The 17,940-nt window shown below is 38.3% G+C and overlaps 3 protein-coding genes across 3 annotated transcripts; 1 reads left to right on the top strand and 2 right to left on the bottom strand.

Annotated features, from left to right (window-relative positions):
• Nucleotides 1–1,759: 1,759 nt before the first annotated feature.
• Nucleotides 1,760–2,738, bottom strand: LOC144653783 (uncharacterized). Its single transcript, XM_078513883.1, has one exon. It carries the CDS (start codon nucleotides 2,678–2,680, stop codon nucleotides 1,889–1,891), a length of 792 nt encoding a protein of 263 aa, XP_078370009.1. The 5' UTR covers nucleotides 2,681–2,738; the 3' UTR covers nucleotides 1,760–1,888.
• Nucleotides 2,739–3,022: 284 nt separating this feature from the next.
• LOC144653785 (uncharacterized) lies at nucleotides 3,023–5,530 on the top strand. The gene has a single exon (XM_078513885.1). It carries the CDS (start codon nucleotides 3,085–3,087, stop codon nucleotides 3,862–3,864), a length of 780 nt encoding a protein of 259 aa, XP_078370011.1. The 5' UTR covers nucleotides 3,023–3,084; the 3' UTR covers nucleotides 3,865–5,530.
• On the bottom strand, nucleotides 4,599–13,483 carry LOC144653782 (START domain-containing protein 10-like). Its single transcript, XM_078513882.1, has 6 exons — nucleotides 13,109–13,483; nucleotides 10,127–10,274; nucleotides 9,567–9,670; nucleotides 8,142–8,256; nucleotides 6,530–6,582; nucleotides 4,599–6,350 (listed from the first exon to the last, which is right to left on the bottom strand). Exons 1-6 carry the CDS (start codon nucleotides 13,262–13,264, stop codon nucleotides 6,114–6,116), a joined length of 813 nt encoding a protein of 270 aa, XP_078370008.1. The 5' UTR covers nucleotides 13,265–13,483; the 3' UTR covers nucleotides 4,599–6,113.
• Nucleotides 13,484–17,940: the final 4,457 nt, after the last annotated feature.

Raw genomic sequence — 17,940 nt, 5'->3', positions numbered from 1 at the left:
GAAAATCGAATCTCTAAAAAAGTGACTTGGATCGGTGCCTTCCGGTGGGCTCATACGTCTGGCAACACTTTGGTTCCAGGCTCTTCTACATAAACCAAAATTCTCCCCTTTAAAGTGGGACAGAGGGTCAGCTTGGAACACACATATCCCTATTACCCTAACTCTTCTCTTCTTGTGGTGTGGAGCATCTTTGATTAGCAACTGGGGATATCAGTATAAAGGATTGAGCACGGCTGGCACGGCAGAGGTGTCATTTGTCTTTTGTGGTGTATCGTGCAGTTGGAAAGCTCAAATCCAAGAGAATTCTTGATTCCTTCATCTTTTTGTGGAACAATTAATGCGTCATCCCTCATTGCATACGTAAAATCTCTAAAACGAAGAATGCAAAGGAAAACGCCATCTTCTTGACTTTGAAAAGCCTTTAAAAAAACAGCAATTATTTTTTACTTCATAGGCACTTTAATTTGTGGTAAACCAATGTTGAATTCTGGATTTATTGTTGAGTGTCACAAACCCAAAGACTGCAGCTTTTTTTATGAATACTTGCCCAGGAGACACCATCCTCGGAGACCCAGGGGCAGTTAGTGGGGCGAAACGAAGGAAAACCAGGCAGAAATCGTACCGACGAAAGTTTTCAAGAACGGCACGAAGTGCACTTCGTGCCATTCTTGAAAACTTTCGTCGCTACGATTTCTGCTCGGTTTTCCTTCGTTTCGCCCCACTCACTGCCCCTGGGTCTCCGAGGATGAGGAGACACTAAGTAAACATGTTAACAGTGAAAGCCTTGTTGTTCCTTCTTCTTTCTTTACCCTTCTGAATTTATTAAATAATCCCAAATTAATATTGGGCCCCTCCTACGGTTAGCACTGGTAATCCAAAACAACTTAGCTGTTATCAGTACAGTTGAGCCTGTGATAATGTATTCGGTATGCAGAGGTATGCGAACGAGGCCACACATCAGTTAAAACAATGCAGAATGACGGTCCTTTCTCCTTGCTTGTATGTCAATCCAAAGAGAACTGTAATAACAGCTATTATTAGCCCCCTAACTTACGCTCTCCTGCCAATGTTTATTTCCCGTTTCTCTACCTGCCAGCAGTTACCTCAGCTCCATACCTCCTTTCTTCGCTCCACTTGGTAGGATGGGTTGACTCAGGGATGTGGAGGGGATGAAAGTAGGGGAGACGAAGATATAAACCCCTTAACCCCCTCAATCCACTACCCGTCTAAAAGATGCAAGTAAGTGAGCTTTAGCAGCTGGAAGGGATGACAGGGAACTTTGTTTACAGACAAATTAAAGGTTAATTTTTCAGACTTTTATTCTTTTGTGATCCCCTGAATTGTTTGCATATAACAATTCAGTCTCATGCACAATACTAAGTCTTTTTATCGTATATCCTGTGAACAGGCTTCCTAGTGGGAAATAAAGCACAAAAGAAAGGGGAAAAATAGGTGCGCTGAGCAAGCTGAGGACAGTTTGTGGAGGAAGATCTCCTAGGGGAGAACTCATGGCTAGCTCCACTCATCATTTTTATTGTGCCCAACTAAGCAGCCTGCTTATGGACTATTTTTTGTTGGACTCAAAATAAAGTGTAAAACTGTTAGTAGTATAATGTTTCTGGACGTATTTTAACAATGAAATATTAGCTGACCAATTAGAGTACACATTACATAGCCATAATTTCATACCCTTTTTCAGGGTAAAAAAAACCGCCCCCCCCCCAACAACGAAAACCCGACTTCCGTCTAATTTATATAACTATAAGTGAAAAAAATAACTGGACAGATCAAACATGGGATTGGGAAAATATCGTCCAGGTTCAATAACTTTATAGAAAGGCATGTTACAAAGTGCATTGTTAATTGACTGTTGGTATCTGTGAATTTTCTACCAGATGTAAGGTATCAGCGTGGCTGTGTTTTGACGGTACTTTTGGTATTCTGTTAGATGCCCCCATCTCTTTAAACCTTGCCTCTCCTGGATTGGAATGCCGCTCACTCGTGTCAGCAAATAGGCCACAAACATGGGAGAGATCACACTCCAGTATTGACCACCAGACATGACTGAAGAAGCTGGTAGGAACAAGCTGGACCACATCAGAATCTCACCAAGGTAGTTTGGATACCGACAAAGACTCCACAGCCCAGATGAAATCCACTTGCCCTTGTTCGTGGGATCCGCACGGAACTGCGACTTCTGTCGATCTGCAACTGACTCAAGTATGAACCCAATTAGCCAAAGCGACCATCCCAGGTAATCTTTCCAGGTTAGCTTCTCATCTTTGGTAGATGTGTTCAATATTAGAGTAGGTAGCAGTGTCACCAACACCCAAACGCCTTGCATTGTCCAGTAGATCCAGAACAAACGGGGATTCCCGCGGACCTTGTCGAAGCGGCTATCCTTCCCCTCATGGATGACCCGGTGGAAAAGAAACAACCCCAAGCGAAGTGCCCAGACTGTAACGCAGCCAGACTGAACAAGTTGACGCAGATTAACTTTCCTCTGCCATCGAAGTGATTGCAATGTGAGAAAGATAAACGTGGACGACCCAGCCAAGTCGTAGAATTTTTCTGTCTGTAAAATGGACGCAACGGCCCAGAGAGCCCACTGAATGCCAAAATCTAATGCTGCTGCAGCTAACAAAGGTTTTCTTGGGACGCCAGACAGAACATTACCCATTGTGTAAAGCTTGGAAAATAATAACCTTTTGCTCCGCTTATCGGCTCGGCCGGGTAAGATCGCGTGACGTTGTGTGAAGTTGCTTGAGCCCGCGATAATTAGTTTTACGTCAAGTGTGCAGTTTGAAATGTAACGCTAATATATATTTTCACTTTTTAACCCATTATTTTATCAGACTGATTTGAGGTTGCTCCGTTACCTTTATATTTTAAGCAAAAATGAGACAGAACAAAGCACTGATCGTTTTCTTCCAAAATCACTAATCGCAAAATTTTGAGACACTTTATTTGGTTTTACACAGCGTATCCCTCTAAACAAGCGTTACTTGCCAGTAAAGGGTCAGTTACGTAATCACAATTTTCGAGCTCAATCGATTTGTGGACATTTGTGGTTTAGTTTTTGCCATGGATAAGATATTATCTAGCCCTCTTTTCACTGCTGCAGTGTTAGACTTTGGTATTCAGTGGGGTTTGTGGTTAGTAGCCTCCTTTTTGCAAACAGAAAAGTTCTACGATCTCGCTGGATCCTCAACATTCATCCTGCTGACATGGCAGACGCTGCGATGGGGAAGGAGATTCCACCTTCGTCAACTCATTCAGTCCGGCTGTGTTACTCTGTGGGGACTTCGTTTAGGACTCCACCTATTCAAGCGAGTCCTACATGATGGAAAGGATAGTCGCTTCGACAAGGTCCGAGGTAATCCTGGTGTATTCTGGATCTACTGGACTCTACAAGGAGTTTGGGTGTGGTTGACCCTGCTACCTACTCTAATATTGAACACATCTACCAAAGATGAGAAGCTAACTTTGAAGGATTACCTGGGATGGTCGCTTTGGCTTACTGGGTTTATACTAGAGTCACTTGGCGATCACCAGAAGTCGCAGTTCCGTGCAGATCCTGGTAACAAGGGCAAGTGGATTTCATCTGGGCTGTGGAGTCTTTGTCGACATCCAAACTATCTTGGTGAGATTCTGATGTGGTCCAGCTTGTTCCTGCCAGCTTCTTCAGTCATGTCTGGTGGTCAGTACTGGAGTGTGATCTCTCCCATGTTTGTGGCTTATTTGCTGACACGAGTAAGCGGCATTCCAATCCTGGAGAGGCAAGGTTTAAAGAGATGGGGGCATCTAACAGAATACCAAAAGTACCGCCAGAACACTGCTGTACTGATACCTTACATCTGGTAGAATATTTACAAATATCAACAGTGACTTGTCTCGTTAGGATGTTTTTCGACTACACTAATCATGCCTTTGAACTTTTGGTTGTTCAAATTGCCTTTCCCCAGACCAAAAATGGTGTTCAAATGCCCCATGTAGATGGTCACATTTGGCAATCAAATTCTTCTATCCCCAGGATATAATTCATAAATTGGGAAAAATGAGCAACAGAACAGTAGTGTATTTCTTTCCAGAGTGTGATTTATGTGCAAAAATCTATTTTATAACTAAACAGTATGTTTATGTTTAATTAAACACAGAACAAAGCTTGTGCAGGCCCTTCTTTTGCAGCCATGGTCACAGTAGAAAATGATTGAACCTAAAGACTTCAACTGTAGCTTCTCAATATCCACCATGATTTGCTGTCGGGAGCATGTTAACAAGTCAAATGCCGCGGGTATGCCTGGGAGAGGTGGGATGTGGAAGTTTTTGAATACCAGAGCAGGCTGAAAGATTTGTTAGTATGTTATTGTGGTTCTTTATCCTTGGTCAAATTGGGTGAACTTCCCTTGTTCTGTTGTATGGTTATATATGACAATAAATATAAAATAAAGGAAAATACCAGATTGAACTAAGGGTAAAAGTGAACCACAACCCAAAGGCTCAATAAAAGATGGCTTGAGGGTTTCATAACCATCCAAGTGGGGAAAATTTTCCACATTTAACTCGATAATTGAATCTTTGCAATACAAGACACAAACTGCTGAAAGCATTTTTTTATTACAGATCATTAAAGAACACAAAAGAAAGTGTAGGAAAGAAAGTGGAGCTTACTCAAATTGGAAATTTAGCAAATATATTAAAAATATTAAATAGTTGCACTTATTAGTAATCACCAATAATCTGGTTATTGTAAATACATTTTACACGACACAAGAAAGTCATGTGTCCTAGTCAATATGTCTTGGTTCAAACACCTATTCTCAGTAACCTACCAGTGACCCACAGTTGCCAAACAGTGTCCTTAAAGGAAATTTTGGTCACCACAAATATTACTGTTTTACAAGCAGAATCACAATAAATAATTTTCCAATTCAAGTCGCTTTATCTAATTTCGATGTAAAACTAAAACAAAAAAAGGTCTGTTACTGTTAACTGAAAAGAACATGGAATATGCTAATCAAATTCAAACAATTAATTTCTTGCACCCTGTAGAATATACTTCTGTGAGAATAGAGAACATTACCTAACTGATTTGTCTGGAAACCTGATCAGAAACTTATACACAGATTACTATGTACATACATGAAGTAAAGAATAACTTAATTATCCAAGGATCAAAGATAAAACGATAAATAAATCATGTTTGAACTTATCACACTCTCTGACTGTCTGTCAGTTTCACAACTAACATTGTTCATCATTTAATTGAAAATTATTCATTACATTAACACTAGTTGCCAGTTAAGGAAATGGCAGTTGCCATGGTGACTAAATGATATACCAAGATTCTTGAACTGATAACATTGTAACCCTTCCAGCCCAAAGAACAGTCACAATCTACTATCCTACCACAGATATCAAACAATGCAAATTTAGTCATGAGAATTTAACTGTTCCAGTTACCTCACTGTGTCAATAGGTCCAAAAAATCCCAGGCTGGTATTAAAATAAAAGTTACTACTGAACAGTCCTTTTATCTGGTCCTGTTTATTGTGCTGTACAAGGAAGTTCCAGGCAATTTTTTTCATCTCTGAATGAAATCCTAGTGTCTGAAAAGCATTATTTTAATTTTTTACTTCTAGAACACTACATTTCTTACTTGTAATGAAACTTCTAAGTTGATTACTGAGTTTTTAGTACGCATATCACACAGTACTGCCTGCAGGACTGCAAATGTCGTACTAATTGCAATAACTTAAGAACCATAAGTGGTTATCACTAACTAGTAAACAGTGAACAATCCCTCACAAGTTTAGAACTACACCTCTTCAATCTCCAAGCAATGGAGTCAATATATTATTTTATACCAAACAATGTACACTGCTTGCATTCTTGCAAGATTGAAATGGGCTTATGTGAGACTAACACCACAATACAAACTACATATTAATTATAATTCTTACCAATAAGCATCCTTTTTTTCTAGCTACACATTTACAACTTTGAAGTTTTGTTTCAAATATTTTCTTTTAAGATCTACACCACTAAGCAAAAATAACACTGCATGAAAGTCACAGCGATTTCTCTCACTAGAAATTTCTTGACACATAGTGTCAAAGCATTATTTCATCTAAATTGTCATCACTGGAGTAACCGTTGGGTTCGTCGCCAATGACTTCCTGTTCTTGGTCTGATCCACTGGGCGACTCACTGCTTAAAGACTCCACATCATCAGCGCGAAGTTTTGGAAGAATGCTCTGCTCAGGCCAGATCCAGGGTTTATAGCTCGGTGCGTGTAAAGCTTTCCATGCTTGGTACCCAAGAGCAGCCTTGTGAACTTTTAATATAACCTAGGTGAGAAGTACAAAAGATAGAGTGTTTTAACAAATTTGTTACCCCTGAAACATCATCAAAATGGCAAAGGGGGAGGGTGCAATGAACTTTTGATTGGTATGTTGGTCTCTAGAGTTCCCAGTTTGCCGGCATGCAGTCATTCTTTCCAATGCAGTTATTACTTAAAAACGCTTACCTTTGGAGCGATCTTTGTTGAAGCCTTGTTTACTAACCACTTTGGGATGTTTCCTACAAAGATATGTGAAAATGTCCAGTTACTGTCACTGAATGACACTCCTTGGTGAACAATTGCTCACATTTATACATGTACGTTCTTATTGTACATATTATCTAACAGAATAATTGTCTGTGAACAGTTAATTACAGACTTAAGCAAAGGGCACTTGACAATGATTGCTTCTTGATACTTTGCCAAGTACACCACAGTGAGAGGTGCGAGCTAGTAGATTTACAAACTACATGTATGTTGGGAACCTAGTTTTTTTTGTCCGACACAGCAATGTTTATTCTTCACAACTGCACCCTTGTACATGCATTTACAAATGTATACATAAGAAGTACCCCAAACCAATGTCATGTACTGCCCAACCTCTCCTTACCCACAAAGTCTATACTATGGACACCTCCCTAATATAGACAGTACAGTTGGTCTGAAATAGCCTGTGTACAGCCGCCCCCTCCCCTCAATAAAAATCGGGAAGGAGCGTCTGTGATTTACCGTTGATAATCGTGTTCCGGACCACGTGACTTTTTCTGGAATGTTTGGAAAATGATCTGATTGGCTATCACCAGTGGATCATTACATCATCGAAAGAACGCGTTTCGATTGGTTATAATTTTCGCGGGGTTTACAGTGGCAGTCAAAATTATCGAAGGGACATCACTTGCGGTTAACGACTTGAGTTCTCCAAGGTTCCCGTACCAAATTCTAAAAGGGACAGCTGCTTGCTTTCTAGCCTGTGTTACTCCAGGGAGACCCCACTGGCTTATGCAGTGGGCTTCGTCCACAGTTATCGCGACCAGAAACTTGCGATAATGCTCGCTTGAAAGAAGCTTGCGCCATCGCTCCACGCTTAACATTTTTTCAGGAGAAGCGAACAAGTACGTGAACGCTCCTTTTTCAACTTGCTTGAGTCGTTCTTCTGATTGCTCATCGTGAAGAGCAATTGCCGATAGGCCCAAAGATCGTAAGAATGCCACTTGGTCTTCCATAAGCGTTTTCAAAGGTGAGATAATAATTATTTTGCTGCCGCGTCGACAAAACAGCTCATCGGCAACGATTGGGGCTGCATAAAAGATTAAGGACTTCCCGTATCCAGTTGGAAGACTTGCATAGACATCCTTTCCATTGAAAAGTGCTTCTAAGCATTCCTTTTGCTCGTCGTAAAGCGAAGGAATTTTAAAAGTGTCGCAGACCCTCTCGAAAGCACGTTGTAAATTACTCGCATCGACCGCCATTTTGAAAATTTGAGACATAACAATGTGCGCCACGGAAATTTTGGTCAGCGTAAATCGTTTTTCATAATTTATGCAAAATTATTCCGGAACACGATTATCAACGGTAAATCACAGACGCTCCTTCCCGATTTTTATTGAGGGGAGGGGGCGGCTGTACACAGGCTAGTCTGAAAGAGACCAAATTTCATATATTTATAAACACTACCTTTGCCCTGCAGACACCTTCATGGTGTCAATTTGAGAAAAGGTTTGACTGTTACAACTTTTAATATATTGTGTACTAACTCGCAAAACAAATTTGTTAAACAAACAAAATACTGTAACAATACCTTTTAGATCCACTTGGGAAACATATGTAAGAGAACAACCATCTCCTTTTCTTTGTACATAATATCCACTAAGAACTGAATTACCACGGATTAAACCTTTCTTTAAAGGAACATCCTAAAACAATAACAGGAAAAGTGATTTAAAAGGAATCAAAGAACTAAATTGGAAGTGCTATGTAAGGATAAACTAGAATAAAAAAAACAATATTATAGGACTGTTATTTTGACCAAATGCCTACTACCGGTACCTTATTGTTACTTATTTTCGCGGGCATGAAAATGGAACGGTCATATTTCGCGGTACTTAAATTTCGCGATTTGGCCGAAAAAATATGATTAAAGGAACTAAATTTCGTGAAAATTGTCAAAATACTGGTCTTCATTAACAAACAGTAAGTCTCAAAATTGGCACAACTGATTTTAATTTTCCACAGCAATAGCTTCCAATGACACTGAACAAAACCATATAACAAAACAAAACTTAAAACAGTTTGTCATGTTCCTTTGTAACAAAGTAGAGCTAGTTTGACGACTGTACCAAGATAATTATATAGTAAACTAACGGCAACGTTGATTAATTATAACGAATTATATAGAAGGGTATTTAAGTTCGCGTTGTTATTTTTCGCGAGAACCTTATTTCATGGGTCTTTTATTTCGCGATTTTTTTTTGAAAATCGCGAGAATTAAGTCCCGCGAAACTACACTGAAGCTATACCTTAGAATTTCTATAATTTCTATAATTCATATGTAATTGGGAAACAAAAAGAAACTGCTTTATAACCAGATGAACGACCTCAAAGATGTACAGAAAGGACGCGCCACTGCCAGTTTAAAAATAGATCAATTTTGACACCTAACTTTTATTGTTGACATAAAGGCAGCCAGCAGAACAAACAAGCAACAAAAATGTGAAATACGGATAACCTGATCATGAACGACCTGAACCAACCACAACCAAAGAATAAATGCTACAGAAAAACAGAATATTAATTTGACGAACAGCAGAAGAATTGTTATGATCATTGCAGTATCGGTATTTATGGCCCAACACCTCCGAGAGTTGTGCTCAAGTTCCAAAACAATGTCATCTTAGTAGTGATTTCACAGCTTATTTTTCGAAATCTTACTAATGTGCAACTCGTATAGGGATTCCTAATTTTCGTGATGAAGTTGTCTGGTGTAAATGACCTGTAAATGTGTCCTTGACTGCCTTAAAAGTGTTTGTGATCAAGCAAGTAATGAGCGGCTGAAAACAAAAATATAATTATGCAAGACCAACTGCGTGTGGTGTGGGAAAATCTAATTAGTGGTTAACATCATCAGTATGGAATTTCTGGTCGCGAATCGCAGACGTCTCTCTTCACGTTTCGCTCTTCGTCGCGGGACGCAAATGAGAGGCGGCTGTATTTGCAGGCTATGTACCTTGTGATGCACTGTGTGGTTAAAGATAATAAAGTTATCCTCCTCCCAATTCCATGATCTCTGGGTCACAAAATCTCTGTTTTTCATTGGTGATGGACACTTGACTGAAAAAGAAAACAACCATTGAACTTGCTTATTGCAAACACGACATGTAACAGGAAAGAGTGAAGTGTCAATCATAAGTGTACAAAGTTATTGAGTATTGCTTCACCGGGCCCCTGGTTTAGATGATAGTCAATTGCAGGTTTACAACAACTACTGACAACAACAACAACAACAACAGTTGATGACAATTATATCAATTTTCTTTGTACCAAAAAAGAAAGCTTACATCCAGTATACTGTCAAGTTACCAGCTAGTACCCATTTAAATTACCCATGGGTGGAGAGAGGTACAAATGTACTGTGAATTTAAAGTGTCTTGCCCACAGCCAGAGCTCAAAAAAGAATTAGTTTACAAATGCACTGGCTTATTGTACAGATTAAAGAATTTTAACCAATTGCATTTTTAACTAATGATAATGGATAACAGGACAAAAAAAGATGTACATGTAACTTACTTGAATAATATCCTATATCATTGCATCTGTCTAGCTGACATATCTCAAAGCATTCTAACATATTGTCATCCCAACTTCTCCTGTAGTCGCCGTCATGAAGCACATCATACATCAGTGAGGGGGACACATCCTTAAAGTTAGTGACCACCTAAACAAAGAAATACATCTTAAGAAATTTTAAACCATTTATCCTATGCTCTGACATTTCCACTGCTTAACAGAAAAACACCTGTTTGCCTCGGGACAGAAACGATTGAATGAGTCAGGTGAGGCCTTAAGCATATTTTGCATATTTTATTCTGAGCTTTCGCAGACCCACGGCAACATCAGGCAATAAGAAAATATTCTACAGTGCAGGGTATAAAATGAAATTGTGGTATAGGTGACACAAGTAATATTAAGTAGGCAGGACAAGATGAATAATAGATAATAAGAAGAACATGTACAAATGATGGCAGTTGTAATACACATAACATAATTCTGTTATTAAAATACAATGATTAGCCCTGTAGTTACTGACAACAAGAAAGTGGGTCTGAGAGAGCCTAAGAGAATATAATTTGATAGTTGCCAGGAAAATATTCCCACTATGAAGAAAAAAACCATTAAAAAATTCCAAATATTCATTAAAATATTCCAATATTCCTTTCAAAATTTTGGTGATGCCCACTTAGCATTGTTTTGGTAACAGCCTTTTGTGACCTGTAGGAGCTCCTCAAGTATTTTTTTGTTGTTGTTGTTGCTACTTCTTTGGCAGGAACTTTGTATCTGTATTGTTTTGCAGCTCAACAGCCCTTAGCTTAGTGGAAGCTCACTGAGTCCTCCACAAACGATAAACAAAGGAAACCTTTTGTTCCTCAAAACAATGAAACCAGCTAAAGTTTTGGGATTACAGGCCTAGCCCTAACACAAAAGCTTAACCCGAACGCAAAAGCTTAACCCTAGCAAAAGCTTAAACCTAACCCCAAGGGTTAGGGTTAAGGTCTGACGCTAGGGATATATTTGTAGTGTTTGTATTTATTTAAGCATCGAGATTGTCGAGCAAGACAGTTACAAACGCAAATTTTTTACCAATGGAAACAGAGAAAGTTGCCCTTGACAACAATGCCGTTGTAACGTTGAAACCTCATCACCAAACTTTGTTCGCGTCTTACTCAACTGGAAATCACAGTTTTATGTAAGCATAACATTAAAAAAAAATAATTGAGGGATTTAGCATTCTTAGTGAATCAGAATTTCTGGCCATCTACTGGGAGACAGACTGTTCTTGTCCTTGTAAAGACCTCTATAGATTCTGGGCAGGTGAATTCCCCACTAGCTAGGAATATAGGGTTATCTTTAGGCAAAATTGCCACTCTCCTAGATTTTGGTGAGCATAATAGAGAAAATTCTTGGAGAATCAAGCATGAGCATAATTGACAGTGATAAAGTTACACATAATAATGCATGTTAAAAGTGCATGCTTCACCCTTAATTGTCGTTGTTTTTCTTTTTCATTTTGTTGCCTAATAAGAGGTTAAAAAATAAAACCTGATCAGCATTAAAAATACCCATTATATTGCACAACTTTTCACTTAGTAAACTCTTTATATGGTTCTAAAGATCTCCTTAAATATGTAACAAAAAACAGTTAAACTGTCCAAACCAACTCCAACTTGGTAAAAATAATATTGCCATATTTATACTCATAATCCTTGCCCAGTTGCATTGGAATTTTAACTCTGTTGAATAATTGGCTGAAAATAAATATGTTGTGGTCTGAACGAAAACCATTATCAGAAAACTACAAATTCTTCCCAAAAATGGTATTGATAAAAATCAAACTTGCATGAAAATACCACAAACGTCTGATCGTGGACAATAAAACATGAAAAGATTTCTGAATGGTAATGCCCGTCCTAGTAATTGACAAAATAAATATTGACCAATACGATCGATAAAAGTCTGTTGCTTTTGGACTCTTTCAGTTACATTTAACTATCGATAAAAAAAGCCATGCATTTGAAAATAATACAATTTTTAAGAGTAAAAAACTCTAAAGCTGCTCAAATCGAATGTCAGAAAATTAACAGAAATTTATTATGTAGGGTATCCATGTACATTGCTTCCATATGCAAACCTCGAGCTTTTGTCATACGAAGGAAAGAAACTTCGATATCCTTTTGCAAAATGAGTCGAGATTAACAATGAAGACGGCTTGATTCCTTGCAATGTTTTTATAAAAAGCGGTTTAACTTACTGCATAAAAAATGATATATCAGCAATTTTATTGTGTAATATGCGCGGCATGACTTTTGGCCTATTTCTCAATAGAAAAGAATTACAAACGACTGAGCATAACGGAATTGAATTTCGACATTTTATGACTTAAATTCCTTTTTCTTTTCAAAAACGTTTAAGACGAATATATGTTGATAAATGCCTGCCACTATTTAAGAAAATAAATAATTTTATCGGCCATTATTTCGCCACCAATAGGTTGTTTTCGAAGCTTTAGAAATGTAAGCCATAGTCCGTATGCCACATCAAAACTCAATCGACCACTCAATGATAACACAAGTTAAAAACACGAAAGTCTTTCTAAAGAAAACCTAACGGTCATCATAAAAGGGTAAGCTTAAGCTTATTTAACAGTGATCATTTCAAAGATATTAACTTGAACAAAGCAAAGAGAATTAATTTCGCCGGCCGAGACTCGTCGAGCGAAAGTAAGCTCGAGTTACTTGCCGTGTTCCGTTACGCGTTCGTGTTATCCAGGGGAACACTTCCGCTATCGGTTATCGCAACCACAAAAGGAACACAGGTCAGCTTCTACGATAACTTCTCTCCCAAGTCTCGCCGACAGACGGGGCGATTTCCAGTAAACTCCATAGCTTTCAATAACTCAACTCATCCGTCGGTAAATAGTCAAATTAACACTCCCGAGGTTACGGTGTTTAAATTAGCTTTTACTGTCGAACTTTTCAGATCAATTCCTCTTACCTTTATAAGTCTAACTGTAGAGCCTTCTTTAGTTTTAGAATACACTTTCGTGTCTTGTTTATCGTATTGTAGATTCCAGCCATCGACGCTCTCCGCCAGCCGACGAAAATGCTCAAAATCGTCTGCCTTGGCAGCTCGGACCTCGCCAAGTTGCATCGAATCGACAAGTCAAAGTTTGCCCAAAAGCGGTTATCTTTCTTCAACAGCGACTCGATCAGTTATCGTGCAGAAGGGAGATTTACTGAACGAAGAGAAAACGAGTTGAAAATCAGAATAAATTTCAAGGATGGCTGCCAAAACTGACTAGATCTTCTTTGGCCAGTTGTACACTTTTGAGTGAATTCTCGCTACGTACGGTTGATATCAAAACGTCACCCGAAACACTGAATGTGTGATTAGATGACGTAACGCATTTCATCACGTAAACCAATGAGAAGAAAGTTCGTGATTCGCGGGGGTAAAGATCAAAGCACGTGGGCAACGCAAGGCAACGCGCACTCAAGCAGCGCAGTTTATTGTGAGGTTTGAACTGTATGAAAACTCTTTCTCATTTTAACAAAGGCTTTAACAATATTTAATATACGCTAAAAATACGCGAAAGAAACTGTAATACAAGAGCTTGTGATTGATAAAAATTGCGGCTTCTTTGCCACCCACCATGGGAAGGTGATTGAAGGTTACCATGGTAATTTTTACGCGGGTTTAACATGTCACACGCGCGAGGTTATTTCGCGCCTTTGTGTTATTTTCCGAAGAGGTATGTTGGAATTAGGTATTCTAATCAGGTGTATGCCGTAAAGAGCTCTATCAAGCTCCCTGTCTCTTATTTAAAAGCTTTTATTTTTTATTAAAGCCCGCTATCTCTAATAAGACTTTCCTTCTAATAGCCGTTCCTCCAACAGGTCTTGATAAGAAATAAGCTCCTGGGCTCATAAATTAATAACAACTTTTACGCTAATTCGTTATTTTAGGGCTGCATGAATCTCATTATTTTTAGACATAGAATAACCATATATTGGAGTCTCTTACGAAAATAAAATTAGTTAATTTAAAAAAGTAAACTCCAAATGAAAAAGCCATTTTTGGCAGAATAACGCTACACTAGATATGTTTGGATGTGGGATGGTTTTTTATGTGTTTTTGAATTTTGACGCCTTGCCTAATCGAGACTTCCCATATTCTCTTAAATATGTAAAATTATACAAGTCGCTTAATTTTTCATGAGAATGGAAGCTTATTAGAAGTGTAAAAATTGTGTTGAGTATATTCTTTTCTTAGCTTTTCACACTGGATGGACTTAGCAATTCATCCAAAACAATTGATACAAGATAACTGCTCAAATACTGGGTTATGAATAACATTTTACAGCGTACAAATTACGAGAGCTTGCTACGGAACATGCTATTCAAAGCAAAGAAATTTTTGTGCACAACGGATAATAAACATCAAGAAGGTTTTTGTGGACCTTTCTAAGAAGTCAACTTTTGCTTTTTTTCTTTAGGGAAATTATTCGTAAAAATACCCTGGTATAATTATTTACAGTCCATTTCTGCCAAATGATATTTGTTACATTGGTTTTTTCAATATTTATTTTGTTATTGTCATACAGTTGCAATTTACATAATAGCTGAAATAAACACGAGTTTACTGGGTTGTGCAATAGATTATTCAGTGGTTATATTTAACATTACTCATTTCTCCTTCATTATAATTAGCTGATGTTTACCCAGTTACTCTACTCTTTAAATAGAAATCTGTTGTCTGCTAAATGATCCGTGTAGGGGCGGATTCCGGATTTCATAAAATGGATAAAGTGGGGGAAGGGAAGTGGAGGAGGAGTGGAGGAGGAAGGGGTTATACAATTGACTCTTGGCAAAGGCGTGAATCTGCAGGGTTTCTTTTTGGGTGGGGGGGGGGGGTGGGGGTGGTGAGCGGCGGAGTGCATGCTCCTGTAAAAAAATAGTAGTAGTTGAAAAGCCTTTATACAAACAAGGGAAGTCACATGACTCACATGGGGCGGGAGCTGGGGTTGGTGAATTCCCTAGGGTGGGAATTCGCTTGACCGAATCGATTCCTTGTCTGAAATGCACACTTCTTTATTTCTGCTATATTTATCAGTTACGGTTTCCACGAAGTTCGGATCACCCCGCGGCTAAACTAATTCCACCGACGCCAGTAAATTTGTTGATAAGGATTACGAATGTGATAAAGCTTACCTACTTTATCAAAAGACATAATCAGTTCATGAGCTGTCACGAAAACATTTGGGAATGGTTCAACCCTGACTTGTAACTGGAACATTAATAATAATAATAATAAAATAACCACAGAATCACAATAGTATCGACTTAAATAGATAGCTTCTGAATTTTAATGGAGTTGGTGCCTACGTAACCCTAAATAACTTGCGCTGTATTTCCTTTGTAATAGGCGCGTCGATCAACATGGCGCGGAATGTTTTTTTTATGGAATCGGGAATCCGATTTCTGAAATAATTAGATGTATTGGAAGCCGTCCATGTCTTTGGCTGTATAGATATTCTCATCTACTATCACTCGGTTAACAGAATTAACATCATCCAGTTACACCTGCATCACGCATTAATTAATCAGTGAAATATCCGGTAAAATTCGTGATCGTGATCGTGTCCGTGTTCCGTGCTGTTTCCTTATCATTCCAGCACGTGATCGAATGATTGAAATTTCCGCCAAATATTAGCCGTGAGGATCAATACGAACCAAGAGAGCGTTTTAACGAGCTTCGGTTCCTGAGCTCTTCGTGGGTAAATAAAGCTATGTCCAATATGTCTTCTTCCATAAACAGAAAAAAATATTGAGTTTATGGCTGCCAGAACATAACATATATACGTCCAAAGTTTAGAACGGTGTTGTTACTTGTCGCTAAAAGTTGGTTATTTATTGCATATATTACAATTTGTTGGTTTTTTAATCAATTCACTAATACGTGGTATATCAACTTATGAAGCATGTTGATTTGTTCATCAACACCTTCTGGTAAAAGAAATTTTTTCTCCGAAATACAGTACCTCTCTTTGGAACATTAAGCGTTTGACATTTTGCTATCGATTTTTTTTCGCTTTGCGGAACTATATGTGAAAATTAAAGAAATATTGCTTTTCGTGTTAATTGAGAATGCACACGGAGAAATGATTTAACGCCTCTAATCCTTGAAGACAAAGCAATGATAATTTGCATAACATTACTTTCAGCGAGTTTAGAATATGCAAAAAAAAACAGCTTTGCACTTAAACTTGAAAAAGTTTATTTAGATTTTGACGGTTAATGCGAAGGCAAAACCGGGCAAAACGGTTTTCCAGGGCAAAACCAAATCAGTTCACGAGTAGAGCTGTTTTAATTTAAAACTATAAAAAAATTGCGTCTGGTTCTAGCTAGGATCGCAAGCTGTATCGTCAAAAACTTCACTATTCAGAGCCGACACAAAGCTAAACATTTTAATGTTTTGAAAAACAATGCGTTTGCCGATTCATAAATGCGATTGTCACAATTTATAACAGACATTTCAGAAGCTCCTCTGCTATTTTCAAGGGTGGTTTTAATATTTTGATTTGCTCGAAAGCCTTCTTGAAATTAAAATCCTAGTGACAAGTACAAGAGACATAGGATTATAAATTACGTAAGTTTTGACAAGCAAAGGAGCAAAATCTGCCGCAAATCGAGCGTAAACCAAACTGAAGTCGAATCCAGAAAACAGTCAGTCTGTGGAAGTCTCGTGCCCCACGTCACGATTGGCCTTTGTTTCGCGTGAAAGCGATGTGACATAACGCCCTTGCAAAACAATCACACAACTTCCTCTCGGAAGTTCGAGACAAAACCACCTTATTTACTGAAAGACAATTAAGTGTGAAAAGACAGTGGTGCCTTCAATGTCCCTGTTGGAATAGATTTGATAATCGTTATCATAAGTGTTTTAATTCTCAAGCAGGTGGTCAAGCATCTCTGCTATGGCTTATATATAAACAATGTACATTTTTCTTACTTTCTTTTCCTTGCATTGATAGTGTATTTTCATTTTTTTGGTTTTTCGTCCTACGTTGCACGTTTTGTGACCGAAATACCTTAATGTTGTGGGCGCGAGTACCACCCACGTTTTTGAAAACCTATGACGCACGGATTTAACAATTATTCCCGCGCGGTTGGGGGGTGGGCCGTCGCCTCCTCGGCATCCACCAGTTTTGATAAAGGCAAGTATCACCCAGTATGCAGCAGTGGAGACAACGAGCAAACAACGGATTTAAGTACAATATGTGTTTATTCTACTTCCTCCACACGCAGGTATAATTTAATAGCAACTCTTTAAAAGCATAATTTAACACTTTAAATGTTTATCATTTCAGAACACCATGTGGTTAATTTCCATGCCATATTTATAGCGAAAATACCTTACATTATATATATATATATCAGTTGATTTTAATTTTATACAACTAAAAAAATAATAAAAAAAACTTTTCTAACTTAACAGCTTCTGTGATATTTTTACATAAACTCCTCAATTTCGAAGAAGAAAGATCAGCTCCAGTTGTTCAATGGGTGGTGAAAGGGTATCCAGTGGGTAGCAGGTAGTTAGTTGTGTTGAGATTTATCCACCGGATAGCTATTTATCCGGTGGATAGCGTTATCTACCCTTTGAACAACTGAGCCCTAGTGTTTAATTGAAGGCAGAAGAGCACAAATCTAGTGTTTTATTGATATTTGGGTTAAAAGACTTCAATCGAGGGACGCACAACAAAAACAAGGAAACAACCTCGAGAAATATTGAGATAAAATTCTTACTGCTGTACATATCTGATG

This window comes from Oculina patagonica, chromosome 5 (assembly GCF_052425735.1).
Source record: "Oculina patagonica isolate OP01 chromosome 5, crgOcupat, whole genome shotgun sequence".
In the NCBI taxonomy this organism is placed as follows: domain Eukaryota; kingdom Metazoa; phylum Cnidaria; class Anthozoa; order Scleractinia; family Oculinidae; genus Oculina; species Oculina patagonica.
Note: the sequence above shows the minus strand (reverse complement) of the source record. Positions and strands in the feature narration are given on the sequence as shown.